This window comes from Anomalospiza imberbis, chromosome 6, assembly GCF_031753505.1.
Source record: "Anomalospiza imberbis isolate Cuckoo-Finch-1a 21T00152 chromosome 6, ASM3175350v1, whole genome shotgun sequence".
Taxonomy (NCBI): Eukaryota; Metazoa; Chordata; class Aves; order Passeriformes; family Viduidae; genus Anomalospiza; species Anomalospiza imberbis.
The window spans coordinates 54,365,446-54,390,523 of record NC_089686.1 but is presented as its reverse complement, the minus strand read 5'-3'; the positions used below and the strand labels follow the sequence as shown (position 1 = coordinate 54,390,523).

The following is a 25,078-nucleotide window of genomic DNA, read 5'->3' as shown; positions in this document are numbered from 1 at the left end:
GTTTCAGGCTAATTTGAAAAAATTTATGGATCACGTCCACCATCTCTCTGTGGAAAAAATGACCAAGATGTTGGATCGAGGACTGGACCCCAACTATCATGACTTAGAAAGTGGAGGTCAGAATAACAAAACTAAGCAGCATAGAGGAGTACCTTGAGTTAGTTAAATTGATTAACAGGGTGAATCTCACACATTCCTTCACAACTCTGAGCCAGTGGAATCTGTATGGCTTTGCTGTCCAAAGGAGATAATTGATAATTTTATGCTTTGAACAGTATTTTAAACTTTTTTTTATATAAAGTAACTTAAATTTATTTTATAGTTTATCTTTTTCATGTACATCCTATTCCCTTTTTTAGAAACACCCCTAACTTTGGCAGCTCAGCTTGACAATACAATAGAAGTGATAAAAGCCCTGAAAAATGGAGGAGCACATTTAGACTTCAGAGCCAAAGATGGAATGACAGCTCTGCACAAAGCAGCCAGAGCTAAGAACCAAGTAGCCCTCAAGGTAATTGCTTTCAGGAGCAAATTATGTGTTATCTTGTTAAAAAATGCATAAAGGAGATTGTTTTCAGTTAATTACTGTATTGTCCTCCATGGATCCTTTAAGATGTGCTTGTTCTAGTACTTTCTTGTGGCTTTCAAATCTTAGCATTTGCTTTCAATATAGAGCTTTTTAATTTCTGATTTACCTTTTCCTGGTAGGAAGAAAAGTGGTGAAATTTAAGCTTATTCATTGATACACTAAGATCTGTCTGAGGAAATAGGAATAGCATTATTGCCACAACTCTTAGAAAGTAGCTTCCAGTGGCATGGATTGCACATTATGCCTTAACACAGTGTCTTCTGTTTTCTTTTGTATTTTAACAGGTATTCTTAAATCACTCTGATGGTCTAGATTATGTCTTAGGTTTATGGGTTTTGCTTATTCCCTTTTGACAGGTACTCAAATTGCATGACATTTTTGATAAAGCACCTTGGAACTGAAGAGGTGAATGTGTTGCAAAGGTGATGCAACATTTACAGAGCTGACATTTCTGAACCTAGTGAGAGGATGGAAACTGAACATTGCCACTCCTTCTTTCAGTGCCAGCCCCATAGATTCCTTTAGATCTTAATTCTTCCAAGGTCATTTCTTGCTTAACTTAGTCTGTGCTGTGGCCCACAATTAGCAGGTGATAAATAAGTGAGCAAAAAATGTTATGTCAATGATCAACCTTATACATACTTTTTCAGGTAAAGACCCTTTATATGGAAGTCCCTCCCAAATCTATTTTTCACAGTCTGTGACTGCTTTCAGACCCTTTTAGAGCTGGGAGCATCTCCCAACTACAAGGACAGCTGTGGCCTGACCCCGCTGTACCACACAGCTGTGGTGGGAGGGGACCCTTTCTGCTGTGAGCTCTTACTCCATGAACATGCTACAGTCAGTTGCAAGGATGAAAACGGATGGCAAGAAATTCATCAGGTAGGAAAGATTTGCTTTTTGTTTGCAGTTGGACTTGCATGAGGAAATGTGCCATGGTTGTTGGAGGGTTAAGCACTATTTTGAAGTCCTTGCACATTCAAGTATGACATTTCTTCCTTTTTCTACCTGCTTTTTCTACTTATTTTTATTTATTTACTTTGCATCCTTCCGTGGTGACTTAGAAGTAGAAAACTGTTCCAGTGGTGTTCCATAACTTTGAAATCCTTTGGTTACTGTGGATTTTTCTGCAGAAGTTGCACTTGTCATATTTATGCCATGGATTCTTGGAAGTTTAGATTCCTGTTTGTGGGACTTCAGTAGGAAAATGTAGTTCTTTCTTTTGGTTAGATGCCAGTGTCAGTGTCCTTGGTAATGCTCCTTCTGTGTTTGTCAGGGTGCTTTCCCCTTGTCTCTGCTGAACTTTACAGGAAGGTTTGGAATGAGGATCCTGCTGCTGGGGTCCATCAGCCTCTCACTGTCCTCTCCAGAAATTCCCAAATGTTATCCAGCAGTTGTGTAAAAATGCTTTATTGATTTCCCTTTGCACAGTGATAAACTCAGTAATATATGGAGTTCAAATATTCTAACAGTCCCAATGTCATTGCTGCTGCTTTGTCATGTCTCTGTATGGATGAGTTTGGAAAACTACAAAAATTGGAACTGCTGTAATATGAAATAAATAAAGATACAACTAATCAACCTTACAGGTTTGCCTGGGTCATCTTGACTCAATCTATTTTCTGTGCACTAAATTCTTTAATACAGAGATTTTTTTTTCTGTTCTTGGAAAGAAATGGGAGGTAGCTTTGGCAGCCACATTTGGGCAAGAATTGGAGCTTTTTCACTAAGTGGGTCTAGGTCAAGTTGTTTGGATGCATCTCTAGAGTAGGGGAAAAGAAAAGCATTATTTTTTTGCCATATTTTCTGAGGATATGGAGGAAATGGATTGTCTAGATCAAAGTATTGCCCCATCTGGACTCCATAAAAATACAGAGAAAATGTGTCTCTTTTTAAACTCCCAGCCTCATACACATATGGTTATTATTTCTCATAATGAAATAGAGCTTTCCAAACTCCCTGTGTTGGCTGTAATCCTAAATAAATCAATGTTTACATCTGAGTTAGGAACAATCTGTTTTGACTAATCAATAATTCAAGCATTCCTCAATGAAGTAAGAAGGATGGGGATTTAATTTGTGCACTGAGCATTCCACTTAACTTTTCCAAATTGTAGATCCAAGCCAGGTGTGTCAGTCTGAATGAATTCAGTCTCCCACTGAATTCAGGAATGATGAGATATCTCAGAAAGACTGAATGGATTTCTATACCTGTATCTCTTACCTTAAATTCTGATTTATGTAGGAATGATGCTGATTTAAGATACCACAAAGTTCAAAACATTAGAAATTGGGAGGTGCTTGGTCAGTGGGCCATAGAGGAGAAGGAAGTCAAGTAAAAGAGGCCATGGACTAGAATTACTGTGATTTTTAAAGCTTATTTGCTTATTTTAAAGCTTATTTGCTAATCAGCAAAGTTTCTAATTTCTATGAATCTTCTTCATAGAGGCTTATTTCCAAAAATCCATGGTCTAACCTTGTATTTATGTGACAGATAAAGTAACTCTTGAAGATTTCCTCTTGTTTTGGAGCAGTGTCTTGTGTATATTGTGTGTCTGCTTGACATCACAGAACCAAGAAGATTTACTTGGATTTTGGCCAGATTTTCCTTCTAAGGCCTGGCTCTGGCAATCTGATAATCTTCAGTGCCATCTGGTGGGCAGCGTTCCAGAGTGTAGCAGGACAAAAAACTTGTCACATTTGAGTCATGAACATTAGTGGATAAGAAGTTCCAAAGGCAGTATTTTCCTGATCCCTTAGGCTGCCATTCCCAAAAGAATCAGATGGTTAAACTCAAGCACAGGATTGCTGTACCTGAAGTGCCCACATTGGAGTTGGTGCAGGGATGCACATCTGGGTGTCTGTGCTCCCATGAGAGAACCAGGTGTAGTTCTAAAAATTAGACCCTCAGTAACACCAGCACTTTCTCTGCTGAAAATCTTGCCTAGGCTTTGGTGTAATAACTAAAATATCGATGCATCCTTGCCTAGGCTTGCAGGTACGGACACGTCCAACACCTGGAGCACCTCCTGTTCTACGGCGCCGACATGTGTGCTCAGAACGCCTCGGGGAACACGGCCCTGCACATCTGTGCCCTCTACAACCAGGTGAGAGCCCCTGCCCTGTCACCAGCCCTGCTGGCCCCCTGCAGGGACAGAAATGTCCCCAGCAGGAGCTGGGAGCTCACAGATGGGTTGGCTTGGAAGGGAACTTGAAGATCATCCAGTTCCAATCCCCTTCCACTACACCTCACTGCGCCGATCACCATCCAACCTAGCCTTGGATATTCCAGTGATGGGCTATCCACAACTTCTCTAGGGCCTCACCACCCTTTCCAGGGATGGGCCATCCACAACTTCTCCAGGGCCTCACCACCCTTTCCAGGGATGGGCCATCCACAACTTCCCCAGGGCCTCACCACCCTTTCCAGTGATGGGCCATCCACAACTTCTCCAGGGCCTCACCACCCTTTCCAGGGATGGGCCATCCACAACTTCTCCAGGGCCTCACCACCCTTTCCAGTGATGGGCCATCCGCAACTTCTCCAGGGCCTCACCACCCTTTCCAGGGATGGGCCATCCACAACTTCCCCAGGGCCTCACCACCCTTTCCAGGGATGGGCCATCCACAACTTCCCCAGGGCCTCACCACCCTTTCCAGGGATGGGCCATCCACAACTTCTCCAGGGCCTCACCACCCTTTCCAGGGATGGGCCATCCACAACTTCTCCAGGGCCTCACCACCCTCTCAGGGAGGAATTCTTTCCCAATATCCGATCTAAACCTGCTCTTTTTCAATTTGAAGCCTTTCCCCTTCATCCTATCACTACATTATTTTATATGTAATTAAGTGCTTCAGGTTTAAAAAAGCGGTCTTAGAAACTGGAAAGAACATAATTAAAATTATTTTATTGGTTTTTAATATTTATTAAACTTAAAGGTGTGATTCCTGGGAGCTGGTTATTCAGCTGGAGATTTTCCTTTCTTGTTCTAGAATGAGATATTGGTTATTATTTGTTGGGTTTGATTAATATCTAAATATTTGTTTCCTATTCGGAATTTATTGACAATACTCTATAATTTAATTTAGATTTAAATAAGAAAGAGTTGTAAAATACTGTGGAAACGTCTCTATACAGAAGATACTGAATCCTTTGCTGTTTACAACTTCTGTAGTCATTTACAAGTAGTAGAACCTTTTGATTTGATAGCATTTTATACTCTCTTAGCAGGGATGGGATGAGTTTTACAACTATTTTAAAATTCAGTATGTAGAATATTACATTGAATTCGGAAAGCATGAGATGTGACTGTAAACAGTGAAACATCTGTTAAAGTATCTGCTTCTTAATTAATTACCATCTTAGTTTTTTCTAAAGTCTTGCCATTTTTCTAAAGTCTTGAGATTCCTCAATTAAGTCTAAAATGCCCTCAGCTTAAAAAAAAATTTAGGAATAATCTGTCATTTTTCAAGACCATACACTTTTAGCAAAAGTTTTGTAGTATGAGGTGGGAATTAGAGTAATCCTGTAGAATGACAGTATTTTTCATGCAGAGATGTGTTTTCCTGACCTCAGTTATTCTGCAGGAGACTTAGAGACTCTAATTGAAACTGCATCTACAAATTTTCAAATATTTACACAGTTACTAAGCTTGGCTTGGTGAATGGAATTTTAAGATCTTCCGCCTGCACTGTCGTCCTTCTGTTTTCCTTCATCCAGTGTATGTGGAAATACAAAGTTTCCCTTGGGGTGCTGTGAACCTTAACCTGTGCTGATTTTGCCAGTGGGGTTTTTACGGAAAGTTGTTATTGGTTCACGTGGAAGGAACGGTGCTGCCTTTTCCAGCTGGAGTGGATGGGAAGGACAGCAGTATCCTTGTTACCTCCAGATTCCTGTAGATGGTGTCGTTACCCGTTTGATCTTCCCTTCCCGTCTTCCTGGGGAATTTTCTTGGCTTACTTTCTGAAGTTGGTAAATTTGTTTTCCTGGATGTCAGAGAAGTCCTGACCTGAGTAAACTCCTGGTTTTGAAAGTTATTCCATGGACATGCAGTAAATCTGTTTTTTGCTGGGATGAAATGTGCCCTCCTTCACTGGGAGGATTGTATCTGAGATGAAAGCTGTTGTAGTATTAAAATTGAATATAATCTGACAGATGGGGAGGAAACAAAAAGGAGCAAATGTGAACTTAAGAATGCTTCTGTTTGTTTCAAAGGACTAAAAATAAATAAATAAACGAATGCAGTACTTAACCCAAATAAATTTTCTTGGATTTTTTTTTAATGTTGAATGGCTCTTTAATCGCTTTTGGCAAATCTTTTTGCTAATCACAACCATTTATTTAAGAAATCTCTTTGCATATTTTTGTTACACTGCAGACAGCTCAGTTAAATTTGTAGAGGGTTTTTGAATGTATAATTCTTTTGGTGTTGTGATGTTGGATGATTTATTCTGAGAAACAAATGAATAATCACCCAATAAATACAGTATGTTTTTCAATATCATTATTTATATCCTCAAGTTCTTGATTAAAATTGGGCATTGATCAGTTGTTTAGAGATAGAGAAAATACAACTGAAGTGCAGATTGCAGTGCAAGCAAATGAGATTATCTCAGTTAATTGTATATCATTAAAAATTACAATCTAAGAGATAATTGTCAATTACCACCTTGATCCATTCTGATGTTTTTCAGTTGAGGAAAAGGTAGGATAACCTCCTTTCATGATACATTTAGGGCAACCCTGTGATGGGGAGACTTAATGAGACCAAGAATCCATGGTAAGAAATTAGAAAACACAATGACAGAAATGATTTTCAATTATAATTTCTGCAAATTAATCTGTGACTCAGAATCTAGTAAATAAGCTTTGTTTCTGTCACTAAAATACCTAAATTATGCACTTTGTATTCTCTGACTGCAAATTTGCTGTTCAAAGTGAAAGGTAGCACATCCAAATACCTCATTAGGTAGAACTTAATAGCACAACATACCAAGACAACACAGAAAGCACAACAAAATTAAGAACAATATTTATGATGAGGGAATATAAAACCCTTTGGAAATGTGAATTGATTTGCATAAGACTGTAAGATGAACATTAAAGATGACAAATAAGAAACAGAGTCCATACAGGAATCATCAAAAATTCCGAGAATCCACTCAGAACCTCCAAGAATTTCTACCAGATTGTGGTCAGTCATATTTAACAGCCATGGAGAGCAGTGATTTAACCAGTGCACTGTATTGGCCCAAATAAATTGTTTTTAAGGGATTTTCTTTGCAGATTTTCTCAGTTTGGAGGGTCTGAAGCCAAATTTTCCTCCTTGTGCTGTAACTGCTAGCATTTTTTAGGGGAAAGAGAGGCAATAAGGTTGGTCAGTGCTGTATGTATAGGCAGATCAAATAATTTCATGTGTACTAAAAAGAAAGTCATACATTTAATGTTGAGGATAGGTCGGGAAAAAAGTCTCCAACAAATTAAGTGGTAAAGCGGCTTTGTTAAACTTTTAGCAGGAGGGAAGGATATAATTCATACCAGTTCTGTGAGCAGTACTTTTTTTACTACAAAATAGGCAAAAAACCCTGTATGGGAATCAAATTTGTGCAAAATTTGTTTTGTCAAATATGGAACTTTATCAGTATAGTTGCTTAAAAATTTAATAAGGTATTTACTACTTGTATCCCTGCATGTTTCTTTACACTTGCCTAGTGTTTCTAATACATTGCAAAGCACCTGAAGGCCTGTCATTTTTAAAATGCTGTTTTAACAACTCAAGTTCTCAGATAGTTTATTTGGTTTATTTTTTAATAATGAAAATATAGACCAAAAACCTCATCACCTCTTAGCAGTCACAATCTCTTTAGTGCCAAAGGATCTTTATGAACAAGTTTCCTTTTCCATCATTTTCAGGAGAGCTGTGCAAGGGTGCTGCTGTTCCGGGGAGCCAACAAGGAGATCAAGAATTACAACAGCCAGTCCCCATTTCAGGTAAAAAAGGAAACACTTCTTCCCCCTGAAATATTGGGAAGAAAACATCACACGAACATGGGTTAGGGGAGAAGTCACACCATACAAGGCTGAACACAGGTGTGGAGGAAGTGAGTGAAAACTTTGGCTTTTATCTAATTCACTGAGTGAAGGTGTCCTGGAATAATTACAAATGTGAGGAACACAGCCTCTGGTGACACTGTTAATGAGTTTGAGAATTCTGTGATCTGTTGGTGACAAAAGATGTAATCCTTGGTGTTCTGCAGTCAGATGTGCCTTGTTCTGTGCTGATCTCCAGTCTCATGTACGACAGATCCAAGATCCATGTAAGTGTGGTCCAGGGATTGTCTGGGCACTTGGGTTTGCTTGGCCCCTCTTGATTTAGCCAAAAAGAAGCTCTTCCTTCCTTGGATGTGAGGCCGAGGAGCTGGGCTAAGTTTTAGGGGTGAGATTGACTTAGTGCACCGTCAGCATTAGAGGCTGAAGCTGCTATCTGTTATCTCCAAAAGAAAATGGAAGTCTTGCTTTGGATTAGTCAAAATTTTGTCCCCATTTTCTGATATGAAAGCACTTTCAGTAAGCTTAATTAAAATCCAAATGGAAGAGAATTGTTTGTCCAAAGGGTTGTCAGGTATGGCTGACAACCTCAAGCCCTTATTTCTGAAGCAGGCTTAATTAGCCTGGATGACAGAGAAACATTCCTAATGCAAAGTGTGAGAAATAGGCATGGAAGCTGTAATATTAAAAAAACAAAACAAAAACAAAACAAAACAAAAAAAACCCCACCCAAAACCAAAAAACAACCAGAAGAGTTTTTTTCAAGTTACAAAAATCAGTGCTTCTGGAAGAATGATGGCACAGTGCTATTAACAGGAACTGTGCTGTAGTGAAACAGGATGGGGCTGTTTCCCCAAACCAAGGAGTTTTTCAACTAAAAGAAATCCTCATTTATCTTTCCTTGGTGTGTCTTCCCCATTACCTTTTTGACCCACTTTGGGCAATGCTGGCAGAGGCTTCAAGGAACAATGCTTTGACAAATGAAACAGTTGGAATTTTTGCTGGATCCATGTGGGTCTCTGAGTTAACTCCTCTAAGTTTACGAGTAGTTACAGGGCTTTCAAAAAAAATCTCAGTCAAATATTTCTGTATCAGTTTAATTCCCTCCATATTTTGAAGGTTTTCTGGGCCTAAGTTGTGCATCTCATAAGATTAAGAGTTCTGCTTGCAAATCCCAGCAATACTGTTGTTTACTTTTGGGACCAGTTTCCTCAAACTTGGGAAACGATGCATTAATAATTTAATTTTAGGCACCATTTTCAGACTGCTAATAATTTTCCATCTAAATACATGCTAAGCAAAAATTCACTAAGTACTGGCTATTATTTTTCTCTGCACTTCAGAATTATGAAGTGATCAAGAAATGGAGCAAGAGAAAACACTAATTATTGAAGGGATGTGTTCCAGGGTAATCTCTTGGATTACTGTGTTACTTTCTGTTTTCGAGGTTAACTTTCCTTTTCAGTTTAGGATTTTTTTTGGGGTGGGTAAATGTCACACAGAAGAGTTTTCATTTGTCTTCTTCTTTGTGCTGACAGCTCCAACATTCTTGTTCTTGCCCTTAGAAGAGAAAAAGGTGTAGGTAATGTAGAAAAAGTTCTGATTTAGTGGAGTGAGTAGAGGAGACCCTGACGCCAGCACTGCAATGAAGCAGCCTTAGAATTAATTCTTTGCCATCTGTCTGTTGCTGACCCAGTCAATCAAACACCACAAGTGGAGCTGTTATAAAATTATGCAGAATCCCCTTGAGTTAATAGGATTTTGCATACTAAAAATGTTTGCTCATGTAATCAGCAGGCAGGAACATCGAGGCTTCTCATATGTACATAATGAGAGTGGTTGTAGCTGCAGCATCTACTCCTTTGAGTCACCTCCATTGTGTCCCTTTCTCAGCAACATTAAAAGGATGGTTCTTTGGAGCTGCTGCTCAGAAAATTGATGATATGAAAGCTGTGCTATTCTGTAGAAACCACAGGATCCAGACATTTGTGGAGAATTTTTTGACCTGTTTTCAAAGCCTGCTAAGGCTTTGTTTATTTTGGAACAAAGAAGATGAAAATGAAACAAAGATGAAAATTAGTGGCAGAGTTTGTATCAGGCATCAGTGTCCAATGAATGTGGTGCAGTTTTGCCACACGTGCTCACTTCTCACCAAATCACAGGGCTTGTTAAAGCAAGCATAGATATACTAGATTGCAGGAAGTAAAAATAATCTGGGCTGAATTCTGTGCCACTTAATTCAGGGACCCCACACCATGCCCACCTGGGATCTGGGTGTCCTTTTTGCCTTTTCAGTGTCCAGCAGAGTTAGCATTGGAATGGCATTGGCAGGTGCTGGGGACACAAAAGAGCTTGGCTGTATTTCCCAGTTAAGCACCTAAACCTGTATTAGCTGCCTTTGCAGGGATGTGTTTTAACCTGACCCATTCCTGGGTTGCATAGAGTCAGCAATTGGTGTTGTGTACTGCTGATGTCACCCATTGCTGAAAGTGTGCAGAACGTGGGGTCAGCAGAAATTTTCCTGTATTTTATATATAGCAATTTAAGGTGAGATGAAACCTGTGCCGCATTGTTATATTATATTGCCAGTTCTGTTTATTAATCACTTACTCAGCCCATTTTGGCTGGGCCATCTAAGTAACTTAAATGCTATTTTTTTAGTTTTTATTTTATTAGTAAAACTTCCAGAAACAGCCTTTCAGAAAAGCTATGGTATCCCATCACTGTCCACAGCTACTTGGTTTTCCACACATTTCTTGTGCTTCTAGGTTAATGTAAAATAGTTAATTGCCTATCTAGCAAATATTAATCCAATAGCTCAGAAATCTGAGTTTTGCAGTATTTACAAGCTGTTGAAATGAAGTTTAAGTTAAAATGGTCATGCACCTTGTATAGCAGGTCTTTCTCTTTTAGTGATCAGCAGCTCGATATGAATAATTCAAATGGGCAATAAAGCACTATTTTAGCTAATAGTGCTAATAATTAGTCAGTGTTTTTAGAACAAATGTATTTCAATGTACAGAACAGCTATTCTGAGGTGGCATTCAGTGCCACCTTTTAAGGGCAGAGTTGTACCTGAGAATGGTTTGTGTCTCAGGTGTCCCTAATGATTGGCCTTTGCTGTCCCAGGCCAGCATGAATAATCCATGTGCCTACATCCCATGGATTGCAGGAGGAACAGCAATCTTCCAGCTCCACTGCAGGTAGAGCTCTACTGCTCCTTTCAGTGTGTTGGCTCTGCCTCTATTTTCAATTGCTCACATTTTTTTTTTTTGGCCAGGTTTGAATCATTTGAACTGAAATTTTTCATGCCTGCCATCTCTGTTATTTGGAAAAACAAAATGATTCAGCTCTTTTGGAGTCTGGGCAAGGGAAAACATGTGTTGTTTTCCTAACACTGAAAAACTCTGCTGACCCACCCCTCCCTGTACACTCTCCCCCGTTGTGTTCTGTTGTGGTGTTTAGTTTTATTTTCTTTAATTGCCCTGTGTGCTGATCTCCACATTACTAACCTGGCAGTGGGAACTGGTTTTCAGACTGACTCAGGCACAGGGGCTCCAAAAACAGGAGTAGGAGCTATACTCACGGATTTGGAAGCTGAGCTGCCTGGGGGGAACACAGACACAACTGGGCATATCCAGTGCCTCACTAGAATGGCTTCCCAAAGCCCAGTTTAGATTTAGATTGTTGGCATTTTTAATTTCCCTCTTTTGGATGAAATTTACAGGCAAAAGACAAAAAGTTCTCAGGTATTTTTTTGTCTTTTTTGTCTTTGACTTTTTTTTTTTAAAAGGTGTGAAAGCTAATTTTAAACCCAAAATCTTTATCAGGTGCCACAGAAAGGCATCTTCACAATTTAAAATAATGCCTCCTATCATGATGTTCAAGTATGGAACCATTGTGCTCATGGAGCATATGAATTATAGAAAGACTTTGCTTTTTCCTGGTATTTATTTCCATCCTAATTCCTTTCCTGAAGCACCTGTGTGAACAATGAATCACTGAATATTGGGTGTAGCTGGCAAAAAATACAGCTATGAGCTCATGATGCATTCTGCCTTTAGTCAGACTTCAAGCTTTTTCCAGCTTTTTCCTGATTTCAATCAAACAATGGAACTTATTCATACTTAGGAAAAAAAAAATCTATACAAGTGACCATTCCAGAACAAACTGTGCATGTTTCCTTAAAAAAAATCAAAAATATACATGAGTCTGTATATATTTAGGCACACTCAGCACAAGTTCTTAAGAAGACACAATTAAAATAATAATAATAATAATTAAAAGGAAGGGGAATAACTGAAAGGGTTGAAATTGATGTTGGGGGAAGTAGTGGTAAATGAAATATTCCTGAGAATATTAGGAAATACAGGAGCAGAAAAATACATATGGATACAATATAGAGTTAAATTGATTCCTCCTGACTCAGGGATGGTTGCTGGCTAGTCCCTTCTGACCTTTGTTTTAACCCTGTCATTTTTCAGAAAAGCAGCCAAATGGAAGTAAAGCATAAAATAATGAAATTATATGATTACCTTTTATTGAGAAAGGCAAAATATTGCAATGCTTGGAGATGCTAAAAATACTTAACTGCAGGATGTGTCTTCATTTTTTTTTACCAAAAGCAAACTTATGGAGGAGTCTACATGTGACCATCTGTTGTGTTGTGTTCCATGTAAATGATCCAAGACCCCTTTTTTCTCCTTTCCCCCATTTGTTCCATGCTCAGACAGGGCTGTCCAGCTGACATGCCTCAGGTGTTGCCACAGGCAGTCCAGTTTCTCTGGGACAAGTACACTTTCTGAGGTAGTTAGAAGCCAATCTAACTAACTAACTGGTTTGTTCTTCCAGAAAAAAATGCTCAGAAGTTACGAAAGGGAACAAATAAGCAAAGTAAATTGTAGGGGTCACCACCAGCTCTTGCCTTAAAATAAGAAAGGCTTGAGTGTGATTCAGATACAGTTAGTTGTCGTGGGTGAAGTTACAAGAGACAGTGGGTATTTGTATAATCCTAATTTAAATCATGTTGTTTTGAGATGTTAACACCTTTCAGTTTGTCTGGGAGATAAAATAACCTGCGAGTGGGACTCGTGGGCACTTTGGGCCTGCAGGAATGGATTCATGCTTGGAGTTATGATGGTTGAGTGCTATGTGGCATCATCTCATGCTTTTGCATTTCAAAACAGGCTACTCAGCATTATCTTCTGGCTATATCCAAGTTCTTCCTCCTTATAGAAATGTAGAATCTGTGCCTGTAGGACAGACTTAGCATCTTCTTCCACTGCCATTTGGAGGGAGCATTCCTGGCATGCAGTTGGCAATCCCATCTCTATCAGAGTATGTTATTGGCATGGACTATTGCTAGACTGCTGTTTCCAAAGGTTTTATTGTAGTTAACCCACAGAGTTTGGAATGCAGCCACCAAATGTATTAGGTAAAATAATCACAGTGTCTTATTCACCGATGCATTTTATCCTAAGGGCTTTCAAAAAGGATTCCAGCCATTTGGATTAGCAGTTGAAGCAATACTATATTATTAAGTGCTTGCAGAACTGAATCTCCGAAAGTTTCTGCTGTGAAATAGTGGGAAGTGTCTGTCTGCTGTGAGTAGGAAGACTTTTTTTCTGAAGGTGTTTGGGGAAGAAGCTGCTAACGTGGTGGGTTTTGGCTTTTCCTTGAGGTAAGGCTGCTTGGCGAGGTGGAAGATTTCACTCTACAGCAGCACAGACCCATAAACCCTTGAGCTGAATCCTCTGCACAGCCCAATGTTTCCTGTAGCACCAAAGAAAACAAAACCTAGCAAATAGCACATGTTCTCAGCCTTTTTTCTAAGAGAGTTCAGCTGGAGAAGATTGCATTTCATGGCTTTTTGATTTAGCATATTATTGGAGGGGATGAAGAAAATTAAGTCAGTTTTGTTGCTGGCTGTGTGTTATCTGATTCATCTGATGCTGCAACCTGGCTTTATCTGCTCTCAGTAAATACTCCTTTGGAACCGCTGCTCGCCCATGTAGCAGTAATAAGGATTATGTAACAACTGGCTTTTGATGGCTCTTTCCAGCTTGAGCTAGATTTTCCTGAGGAATGAGTCTGTAATTGTAAATGTGTGTGTATCACACTTGGCTTTTTCTGCTCTGTTTTAATTATTAAAACACGAGTGTAGGAAAATGCATCTTGCTTGAGGATAACTTGCTGGGTGGCATTTCAGCAGAGAAGCAGGAAGAAGATGGAAGGCTTTTTCCTCTACTTTGAAAATAGATAGAAACATAACATTTCCCAATAGATGCAGTGAGCATGAGGAGGCTTAATACAGCCCGTACAAAGTAGGGTAACTAAAAAATCTGAGTTACTTCTCCTTGCAAAAATAGGAGGAAATAAAAGAAAGTTTGAAGCAGCAAAGTTGTGCCTGGGACGGATTTTCCTGGATGTTCCTTTTTAGGCTTCCTGACATGTTTCCCTGTAACTCTGCTGACTTGCTGGTGTATTCAATTCAACACTTCCTGTCAAGCTGGTACTTGCATAACAACGACTCCTTTTGTCCTAGGAGTTAAGTTTGCATTTCAAAGCCTCGGGAGGAAATTATTTAGAAGTGATTTGCTCCCATGTTGTGAGGAAAGGACTTACATTTTTTATCTTGGTGTCCATACAGGCTTAGTTTAATCTGGAGGTATTCGGTCATGGCTAATTCATGAATAAGAGTGGTTAGATTTTAAGAACGCAGTTGTGTGTGTTCGTGAAAGGACAGTGGAGAATAAAACACAGGTTCTGCCTTTTAAATCTTAGTAAGGAAGACTGGAAAATGAGCAAAGGTGCCTGCAGGCATTTTAGATGTTGTCCAATCCTGCTAAAACAGCGCTGCAGGACCTAAAAGAGACAGAAAAGAGGTCATTCAGAGTGATTGCCTTCCCCATATTCTGACTGGAATTTGCTCAGCCCTGGCACAGCTTCATGGCTACTGAGTGTATTCCAGAAGACCCATGGGGGCTGTCAAATCTCTTGCAAGCAAACCCAGCATTTTAGCAAGGAAAATATGCCAGCACTGTTATGCTTGCAGAGTACTTTTTTTGATAAAGTCCAACTGTATTTGGCTGCATGTTTCTTGTGTGTTTGTTTTTAAAATATTAATTGCTGAAAAGTATTTAGGGTAAAATCTCAGTTCCTTTGAAGTGGATGAAATCCCACTGATTTCGCTGGGGTGAAAGTGGGTTCCTCATGCTTGAGACAGATCCAAAGCCATACTATCAGCTCTTCTGACATAATGTATTCTGCTGAATATGATTATTTTTAATTAATATTTCCTGTTCCTGTTTAATTAACATTTTTAGTACAGCACTATTCTTTTAAGTTGTACAGAACTGCACAGTGCATTGCCACAAATAACTTGGGTTATGCAAAGTCTTTGCTGCTAAGAGTTAACTTGCTGCAACTGAAAAGAAGATGCTGTATTTTCTGAGGGCAAGCTTGGTAAGAGTTTTGGGAGGCAAAAGCAGTGCTTGGGAAGCTGTGGTTGTAAATTTTCTTCCTGAGTGTGGGATATTGTTGCATTTCCTACAGCAGAAATCCCTTTGTCTTCACCCAGCTGGGACACTGACCTTGTCCCACCCATCGTGGCATGCTTCCCACGAGCCTGAGGCTTCCAAGGGTGTGAAGAACGCTCAGATCTTGGAGCTTGAAAACCTAGTCTTTGATTACTATTAAAAACAGCCTGAGAAGCAGTCTGAGGTGGTCCTTACCAGGGAAGCCTGGGATTGCTCGGAGGGTTACGTAAGCGGAGCTGTCGTTTGGAAAAGCGGGAATACTTTGCCCTCAATACTAAGGCAAAGCGCTCGTGGTGAGCCTTTGTTTAAACAGTGCTGAAATGATCCAGGGAATGCTGAGGAGCCTCATAGAAATATTGGCCCTCTCCCCACAATTTATATAGTCAGATGCTAAAACTAGTTGTTGAGCAAATGTAAGGTGCCTATTTTAGGATGCTGCATGTCAATATCTGACTACAGATGGTTCCGTGAATCATAGTTGGAAGAAGGGAAATGTTAGACACTAAGATATTGTTGCTAAGAGATTTTAGTACACAGTATGCTAACATGTGCTGGCAAATTTGGGAACAGTAGCAGCAGAATGCTCTTGGAGGAAAAAAAAATCAGTGGTGAAGAAACTGTCTTCAAAGGACTATTTAAAGGATAGTAACATTATTGTGCTTTGTTGTATCGAGACCTGACGAAGATGAAATTGTCTTTCAAGCAGATAATAGACAGAAAACATCCAAAAGGTAAAGCTAATCCTGCTCTCCAATGAAATAGAAAGTGGATATTGGAAACAAAAAGAAAAAAAATTACTTTGGGGTTTGAATGAATCAAGTGCCAAGATTAAAGGTGATGGTTGCTGATATTTTGCCATCTACTGGACATCAGATCTATTAATATACACAGTTAGTTCCTTTCAAAATGCATAATATTGAGCTTGTATTACATTATATAATTAAAAATGTTAAGAGTTCTCTTCTGTCCAGGAAAGAAGCATGCAGGAAAATGCTGAATATGATTTTTTTACTTGTATTTCTTCATAACATTACTATAATGTAATTTAGGAAAATTGTCAGCATTTTATTGTCCTGGTAGAGAATGTGGGTTATTTCTGCAATTAATATAAACCTTTGCTGGCTATTATTTAAAGAAAATAAATTCAATTTTACTGCTTTTCTTTATTCTATCTTACCTTACATCAGTGAGTTTTGCCCAAATTTGAAAATACTACACCTGAAAGGGAACTTCAAATGGATAAAATTAATTTTATTTTATAAAATAAAACCTTTCAGTTCTGATTGATTTCAACAAAAACATTGTTTTATTAAATGTACAAAATACTGCACAACCATAAACTTCCTAAAGTAGTGATTTGCTTCTGACAAATTTCTAAGTAGATGTATTACATCTCAACTCCAGAATTGATTTTTTTAATGTAGTTTTGGAGTGTAAATGTGTGTCTCCATAAGGCAAGAATATGCATCTCCTTGAGGTCATGTTTTATGCCATTCATATTCTATGTATTCAGCAGCACTGTTAGATAAAGACAGGGAATTAGTGATATTAATAGAATATTAATCAAGTATTTGGTTTTATTTTTTAATGAGGTGAACCGAGAAGCTTCTGCTACTTCTATTTTGCTATGTTGTAGTCTAAAAGTCAAAAATCAACTACAATCCATGGAACTACAAAATGTGGGGTGAAACTCCCCTTTGATTTTTGCAAAGTGAAATAAGGAATTCACGATTGTCCAGCAGTTCTGTGTTAAGTTATAATGGCTGTGGCAATTGTGTAGGATTTTCCAGCTGGTTCAGAGAAAGACCCGTTTGGAATTCTTAACATTCTGATGGAAAACACCTGAGGTCTGCGTTGTGATTTGTGCTCAGAACAGTGTTTTCCACATTTTCACATTTTGCTCAGGCATTACAAGAGAATGCCTTTCCTAAGGACTCTGAGTTCCAGGTACTTGTGGTGCTCTTTGAATCAATAAACATCTCTTCAAGTGCAGGCTCCTGGAATTGCATAAGGAACCAACAGCGGGTGATCGATACATTTCCATCCCACACCTATGGAAAAGAAATTTGGAACACAGATTGCTTCCTGCTTTTCCAAACTGAACTCCATCTGTCCCGCTGAGAGAATTATAAAATCCACATGCTACATGAGAGCAGCTAATGCAGATCCATTTAGGATAGGATTTGAGTCTGCTGGGTGGTTTTGTGTCACCATTTATCAGGAATGGAGCCTCCCGCTGCTGTGTCCTACACGGGCACGCATGGGAACAGGGTCTTGGCACTTAACAACCTAAATTTAACTTCCTGATGTCCTTGGGGCTGAATGCTGTGGGCTTGATGGTGTGCTGGGACTAGATTCAAAGTGGCTTTAGACTCCACGTACCTCTTGGCTTTATTAGGGAGAGCTTTCCAGAGGACACAGTAGAAAATAAAAACGTTGAAGTTTAGCTATGTTACATTTCCATTGCCCCACAGTAAAACACCACTGGATTTTTGTATCAAATTAAAGAGGTGTCAGTCTCCAAAAGCTGTGGTTATTGGAATGTGGTTATATATTTTTGATACTAAGCAAACACATCCTGATTATGATATGTGGAAGAACATTTCTGAAAATCTTTTAATTAAGGAAATGATTGCAACGCTTCCTTCTAAATTCCCTTGTGTTAATTTCTCACGTGCCTCTGCTGATAGTCAATCCTGTTGTGTGATGGCTGTGACTGCTTGAGTGGTGTATTTTCATTGTTAAAATATAATCCTTGCTGGAATGAGAAATAATTTATGGTTTTGTGAGCCTGAGGTTGAAGTGGAAGGCAGTTTCTGGAGTCTGATGGTTACAGTCTCATTCACAGGGTTGTGTGAATTCTTTCTTGTGGTTCCCACTGAAGACAGGAACCTGTAGGGAAGATTTACCTCAGGGTCCTGTCTGTGCACTTGTATTTGCACTGATGTAATTCACATTTTGTGCTGGGCTGAAGTTACCTCCTTTAAAGTACAGCACCATGCCTCAACTTACTGCCAGTCCAAGCTTTCTGGAAAAGCCATCATTCAATAAATACTGCTGGCTGGCAGAGACAAGAGAAAGGTGAAACATCCGCCCTGAAGGAAAGAATAATTAAATGCACTTTCCTCAGGAAAGGGAAATTGTCTGGAAGAGAAGAGCAGGTGGAGAAAAAGCAGGTGAGGAGTAGTGATGCTTTATGTGCTCACTGTGAATAGCAGCTACAACCCTGCAGCTTCCTCTGCTCCCTCCAAAGACTGCATTTCAGAGCTTTGGGTCTCTCAAATGTAAGCATGTGCAGCAGAAATGCAGAAGCCTGGACTGAGTGGAACATAAATGGACTAAGAGGCTCTCTTCAGTCCCACACAGGAAGTTTGTCAAAGTTCATTGTTGTGATTTGAGAGGGGACAGCTTCAGTTTCTGTATTTTTTCTGTTGTTTCTCCTTGGGTGGAGCAGTTTGTTCCCAAGAGTGGTAATGTAATTTAGCTGTGGGGTTTGCTTTTCAGGGACTAGCCCATAAAGCTCTAAAATTGTATTTGTTAACAGGCTACAAAATCATGCTCTAATTTAATATAATCTCTAGCTGTAATACATTTCAAGAGCAGGAAAATATCTGTTGTGAAAGGTTAGTGCCAGGTAAAGTGTAAATACAACTTCTAGTTTCCCAAAAGGAACAAAAAAATGTAAATAAAAAAGTAACTACTTGAATGTAAGTAAATGGATATCTTTAGAACTGCATTTAGGTGGCTAAACAGAGAGATGGTGGTGAGTCAGTGCTACTTCTGTCTGCTGCAGAGTCTGAAAACACTGTGAAACTTCTCACACTGAAACCTGTAACAGGACATCTGGCCAGTTTCACTGTTTATACAAAGTACTTTAATTTGCCAGGATTTAAACTAAGTTTCTTTGGGCAACATGATTCAGAAAAAGCAGTGCCTGATGCCTCAAATATTTAATTTCTGAATTTACTCCTGAAAGGCATCTTAAACAGTGCCTTTATCCAGAGGGATTGTTTCTGACTGCGAATATCAGAAAGCCAGGGCTGAGAATGATCTGTCGGGAGAAAGAGACCCACTTGTGGAGGTGCCAGTGTTGAGGGTGTTGCTCCTTGCCGAGTGCTGGGATGCTCCCACCTCCTGCCTGCTCCCTCCCAGTCCCTGCCTTGCAGCTGCTTCATTCATTCAGATTTCCACTCGGCTGAGCTGTCCCTTGGTTATCACCCGTAGCAACTGGCCAAGCATCGATTAAACTCCTTCCCTTCCTCCCTTGGCTTGGCAGGAGAGCATCTGGCACTGCCTGCCGTGGCAAACAGCGAGGCCCTGGAACCGCTGAAAGAAACATCTGTCTGTGAGACAGCAAGTGAGACACCAAGGAGTGTCTGTGACAGCTCTGCTTCTCCCCAGGCACAGGAAATGTCTCTGTAAACACAACCTTTCTGGTCAAGCTCCCTGTTACACACACTGAGTGACAGCCAGCTCCTGGTTCTGCTCCAGTGAGTTGTCCACCCCATGGCTTTGTGCTTCAGGCTATCCCAGCTGGGACCTGTTTTGGGCACTCCATTAAGTTTTGTCACGTTGGAGACAAATTATTGTGGGAATAGGAGGAGATACCACTGTCCAGCAGCATGGTTTTATCTTCTCTTTTTATTTTATATTAGTTGCCTCCTACCAAGATCCATCTTCCTGCTTAGCTTTACTCTCTGCTTGCTTCCCTGTGGCAGACTTACCCAGGCCAGACATGTGTGTTATCAAAGGTAATTTGGTAAAAATTAGGTACCCATGTTAACAGCCTTAGTGGGGTCAATTAAGCTTGGGAGGGAGCTGATAAGTGATTCACTTTGGTTACTATCTTTTATATCAAATTGCCTCTAATGCCGATTAAAAAAATCTCAACAAGATAATTTCTACTCTCTGTACAGTACAATGTGGCAAGGCCCCCAACCAAATGTCTGCAGCAGACAAAGGTCCTGGTTTGGGTTTAAAAGCACTGAATTACTGAGTCAGGTTTTTCTCTTGGGCTTTGATTGACACCATGCTGGGATCCTTCAGGTGAACTCTTTCTGATTCTGGATGCAAAGTAAAGACACCCTTTAAAAACATGGCAAAACACAAAGCAGGTTTTAGTGCAAATTGTGTGTGAGTGATGTTTTTATTTTGTAAAAGATGCAGAATCAAGTTTTATCAGGTTTGCAGAATATGTGACAGAGGACACACAGACTTTTGATGTGAGATAAATGTCAAAAGGATGACATGAAAGGACATTTGCTGCAGGAATGAAAGAACCTGAATTATGGCAAGACTGCTGCATATGCAGTTTTAGAAAAGCTGCAATTTTTGAAGCTTCAGCATAACACAGTCAGTAGATAGCCTCTAGTTGTAAAGTGCTATCTCTAGCCTTTCATGGTGATAATTCATGTCTGTAAACACGCACGTGATGCATTTTGATGACTGGAATCCAGTTCCTACTGGAATTGGAAGTAAACTTTCACTGCAGTTTTGCTGGTTGTACTACTTTTTTTTTTTTTTGTGCCAAGAGAAGATGTCTTGTGATCAAAAGAAACCTCAAACAAAACCTTCTTTCCTGCCATAACCTATTAATTTTATATCCAGCACTTGTCTACAGAACATCCTGAAAAGCAAACTATGGCTATTTAAAAACATGTAAATTATGAAGAACAGAGAGAATCAAACTCTAGTATTTCCTGCCAAGGCACTACATTACTATTTTTTCTAAAGTCCAAAGAAATTTAGTACAAATATAGAACTTCAGTTGGTCTCTGATTTAGGAACTTGATCAAGGAGAGAATTTCCACCACCCTTCATTTGGTTCTATCTCTGGGTCTTGTGAAGACCATTCACTTGTCCTAATGTATTCACATTTATATTTTCATGTGCACTCACTATAATTTTGGTTTAAGACACATTTGTATGGAAAAAGAGCTAAGGTTGCTGTGCTTTGTGGTTTGTAACTGTACAAATTGAATGAGTATAATTTTGCGTCTTTCCGATTTTGCTCTGACTTCACTTTCTCCCACACATTTTACCCATCAAATTCAAGTGAAGCGCATTGATGTTATGCCAAGAAATATTTGTACTTTTTAACTTTTCCTTGCTTTCCTTAGATCTTAAAATATCTTTCTTTCATTTTGCTGTAAGGATTTTACATACTGATTTTAGTGCATCGAAGAGAATTAAATTGAGAAAAATGGTTCCTTGAGCTTGCTGAATCTACTGGTTCAGAAGCAAACATGGGAACAATTCCCTGTCAAGCTGTCTCTTAGTTATCTGGAAATACCTTTTTTTAAAATTTTTTTCCAAGTAATAAAATATGTTTATCACTTGAAGAGCATTTTTATACTTGAGGTTTAAAATCTGTTCGGTATCAAAAATTCTTTCAGTTGAGTACTATGGCTGCTGTCTAGTAAGCTGCCTGTTGCTGCTGAATTCCCCCCTTGTTGGAATTTTACTGCTAATTAGGGGTAATATCAGAGACAAGTATTACCACTTGCTTACAATCCAGAGAAAACCGCAGGGCTGCAGACAAATGTTTCTGTTATTCTGGCTTGGCTGGAGCCAGCCAGGCTGCAGAATTGGGAGTTAAAGAGAGAGGATTTGTACAGCTCTGCTGTTGCTTTCCTAGTGGTGTTTGCCTGGGAGAGGCATAAGCTGCACTTCAGGGCTGCACAGAGGTGGCTGGGGGCCAGATTCTGATGTGTCATCCATAATGAGAAACTGTTTCTCTCTGGAGGGGCTTCTGGAAAAAAGGTTGGCTTACCAGTGTTTAAAATAGTAATTTTCAGTTGGATGGTTTCAGATGGTGTTGAGGTGTCAGTGCAGTAACACTGACAATGTTAATGTCCAACGTCTCTCATCACAGAATCCCAGAATGGCTTGGGTTGGGAAGGACCTTAAAGTCATCCAGTTCCACTCCTTGCCATGGGCAGGGACACCTTCCACTATCCCAGCTTGCTCCAAGCCCCATCCAACCTGGCCTTGGACACTGCCAGGGATGGGGCAGCCACAGCTTGGTTGCAAAGTCTCCAATTTCAGGGATTTCCATATTAGTGTGTTTTGGTTACTGGTAAATAAAATTGTCTATTCAATTTCCTAGGCTGAGTGTAGAAATAAGATCTTACACTTGTTACATTCAAAGATATTGCTGACATTAACTGTACTTTGTACACTCCCCAAGACCATTGCAGCATTTAAGTCTTCCTTTGCATCATTCTTCATATATGGAGAGGCACAAACCAGCAAATAATTTTTCTTGGTCATCAGCTCAGAAATTTGCACTAAGTTTTTAATAATTTATCATGTCTGATTCTCTTGGATACAGTCCTATATCCAAGAGAATCCTAAAGTAAGATACTTTTCAATTTTTTTAAACCTGCACACTGTAGGTTTAAAAAACCCACAGAAGTTTCTATGAGAAAGGTGAGCCCAGCTTATGCCTTCCAGGTACATCAGGAAAGCCACAGTGCCACTAGAGAACAGGATCTGTTAAAGCTGCAAAATGGGGGCAGAAGAGACAATTCCTTGATATTCAGGGCAAAAAGAGGAGAAGAAGAAAAATTCAGTTTTGCCAGCAATGGCAAAACTGAATTGCTTCCATTGGAATAAGAATTAAGATCTGTGTTCAACAATCAGGAAATAGATGAAAAACAAAATTGTTATTTTAGAACTCGATATATTTAGACATTTTAAACTCTATACATGTGCATAAACTTTACCAGTCTCTCTCTTTCAGTGTGCTTTTTGGTGCCTTAGTGGTACATGAATACTGGTAGCTCTTGGTCCTTGGTTCTCTCATGTACTTTGCATTTCAGCTCCTGTTTTTATTGCTCAGGTAAGGAGCGAGGCAGGAGCAATTAAAGGGAGATAATATCTTCAGGGTGTCTCTCCTGCAGCATTCCCCACACACCAGTACAGCTCCCAGAGCTTTGGGGATGCTGTGCTTAATGTTCACTGCTGCCTTGGACTGCCATCATGTGAAAAGCAGCAGCCACCTGAGACTGCCACCATCCCAGCATTCCTGGGAAATGGGCAGCTGGGGGACTGGCAGTGCTCTTACAAACAGATTAAGATCTCATTTCTTACTGTTTCAGTGTTCTATTGGTGTTTCAGATATGTATTGCAGAAGGAAAGTAATAGAATCACTCCACTTTGTGAAATGGAAGTATGTTTGCCTGATGTTTGTCAGTGATGTAGCGTGTTTTCCTTCTTAGCAAGTGATGACAACTTATTAATTGTGCCTATTTTACAACCCTTTAGGTGGCTATAATAGCGGGAAATTTTGAGCTTGCTGAATACATCAAGAATCACAGGGAAGCTGATATTGGTAAGCAAAATATTTACAGACTCTGAAAATAAGTTGTGCTTGTTTGTGCCAGGATTTTGCAAAGATGTTAAAACTGATTCTATGTGATATACAACCACAGGGCTGGTGACATTTCAGGGAGGTTTGAAAAGTAATTCTTCGAAAAAATTGCAGATGGGGGAAAAGCTGAAATGTTTTCAAAAATATACTCTGAAAAGGCAAATGTGATAAGTGGTAGGTGCTTTCTAAGTCAGTTTGTAATAAACTAAATCCACACATCCACTTCCCTGGAAAAGCCAGATTGGCTCTTGCAAGTTGTTTTGCTCTCACCTAAAGCAGCTCCAAAGTATGAATAATTGATCAAAAGATGAAAATGGAGAAAGATGCTTCTCCATAATTAAATGAATATATGGCAGAAGTCAACTCCCCATATCCATGAAGGCATTCCCTTTGAGTTTGGAGGGATTAAGGGTAGTGACAGGCATTAAGGGCCCCTGACAAAAAAAAACTGGAGGCTCTTTCAAGATCTTTTTAAGTAGAGAGATTTACCATTAAAATAAAAGCCAGTTTAATACATGTGATGCCTAATACAGTTTAAAAAAAATGGGTTAAAATGCTTTAAGTCAAGTTAATTGAAGTTCCACAGAAACATCCTGAAGTTGAACAAAAAAAGGCATTTCTTTTGCAGCAGGAGGCTCTGTGTAGGCGCCTGCGCTGATTTGACTCAGCGAGGCAAATCTCTGACTTGAGTGTTTCATTTATATGGGAAACCAGGCCAGCTCACATGAAATATAAAACTAAGGATGTGGATTAAGGACTACTTTTCCTTTTTCTTCCTTGTTGCATATGATCTGCAGGGATATGGTTGAAGGTTCTGTAGTAATGTGAGTTCTTGTAGCACTTTCAGCTCTTGCAGTGTGCTCTGAGAAAACTGAGGGCAAAATGCACCAAAGTCATAACTTCTGCATAAAAGTGTAGAGACAGTCTGGTTTTTTTTTTTTCCTGGGATAATAGGATAGTTCCTTTCCATGTAAGAATTCTTCATCCTCCTGTATTTATTAATAATCTGTAAAACATGAATTAAAAATGAACACGTTATTCTTATTAGGTTGAGTATCTCATTGTTGTTTATATTTACACATGGGTAATGCTTTTATATTTTTGCTGACTTATAGGATTTGGTAATTTCTAGAAAAAATGCTTAGAAAATGCTTTCTATGGGAAGATTCTCCAAATTTTTCTGATGCCTCCATTTTTGCCTGAAAAATGGAAGTATTGGTACTGAAAAAATAGAAGTATTGGTACTTCCATTATTCACTTGCAATTTTTGCAAGATGGTGGATTGAGCATGACTATTTAAATTAATAATTTGTCTTAAAGAGGAAACATTACATTATGCTATTTCCTCACACCTAATTTAATTGAGCTGGACATTTGTCCTTTAAATTTTATTACTTATGAAAAATGAAGCTGTTGAAATGTCCATTCTTGGAGTGTCTCCCAGTGGAAAGAAAAAAAGAAGAGTAAATCAAAGAACCAAATCCTGAGCAGAAAACCTGAGAGCTGCTGTGATGATGAATGTGCAGAGTG

At 39.3% G+C, this 25,078-nt stretch overlaps 1 protein-coding gene across 4 annotated transcripts in view; it reads left to right on the top strand.

Annotated features, from left to right (window-relative positions):
- The window catches only part of SHANK2 (SH3 and multiple ankyrin repeat domains 2), a 266,084-nt gene that overhangs the window by 29,471 nt on the left and 211,535 nt on the right, over nt 1-25,078 (top strand). For 2 of the 4 annotated variants that reach the window (XM_068194246.1, XM_068194245.1), the window contains 6 exons: nt 8-116; nt 360-511; nt 1,304-1,471; nt 3,579-3,695; nt 7,502-7,579; nt 23,443-23,509. In XM_068194246.1, the coding sequence (XP_068050347.1) occupies nt 8-116; nt 360-511; nt 1,304-1,471; nt 3,579-3,695; nt 7,502-7,579; nt 23,443-23,509 (691 nt within the window). Of the gene's footprint in view, nt 1-7; nt 117-359; nt 512-1,303; nt 1,472-3,578; nt 3,696-7,501; nt 7,580-15,351; nt 15,906-23,442; nt 23,510-25,078 lie in introns of those variants that run through there. The other 2 variants (XM_068194249.1, XM_068194250.1) reach the window with 2 other exon arrangements.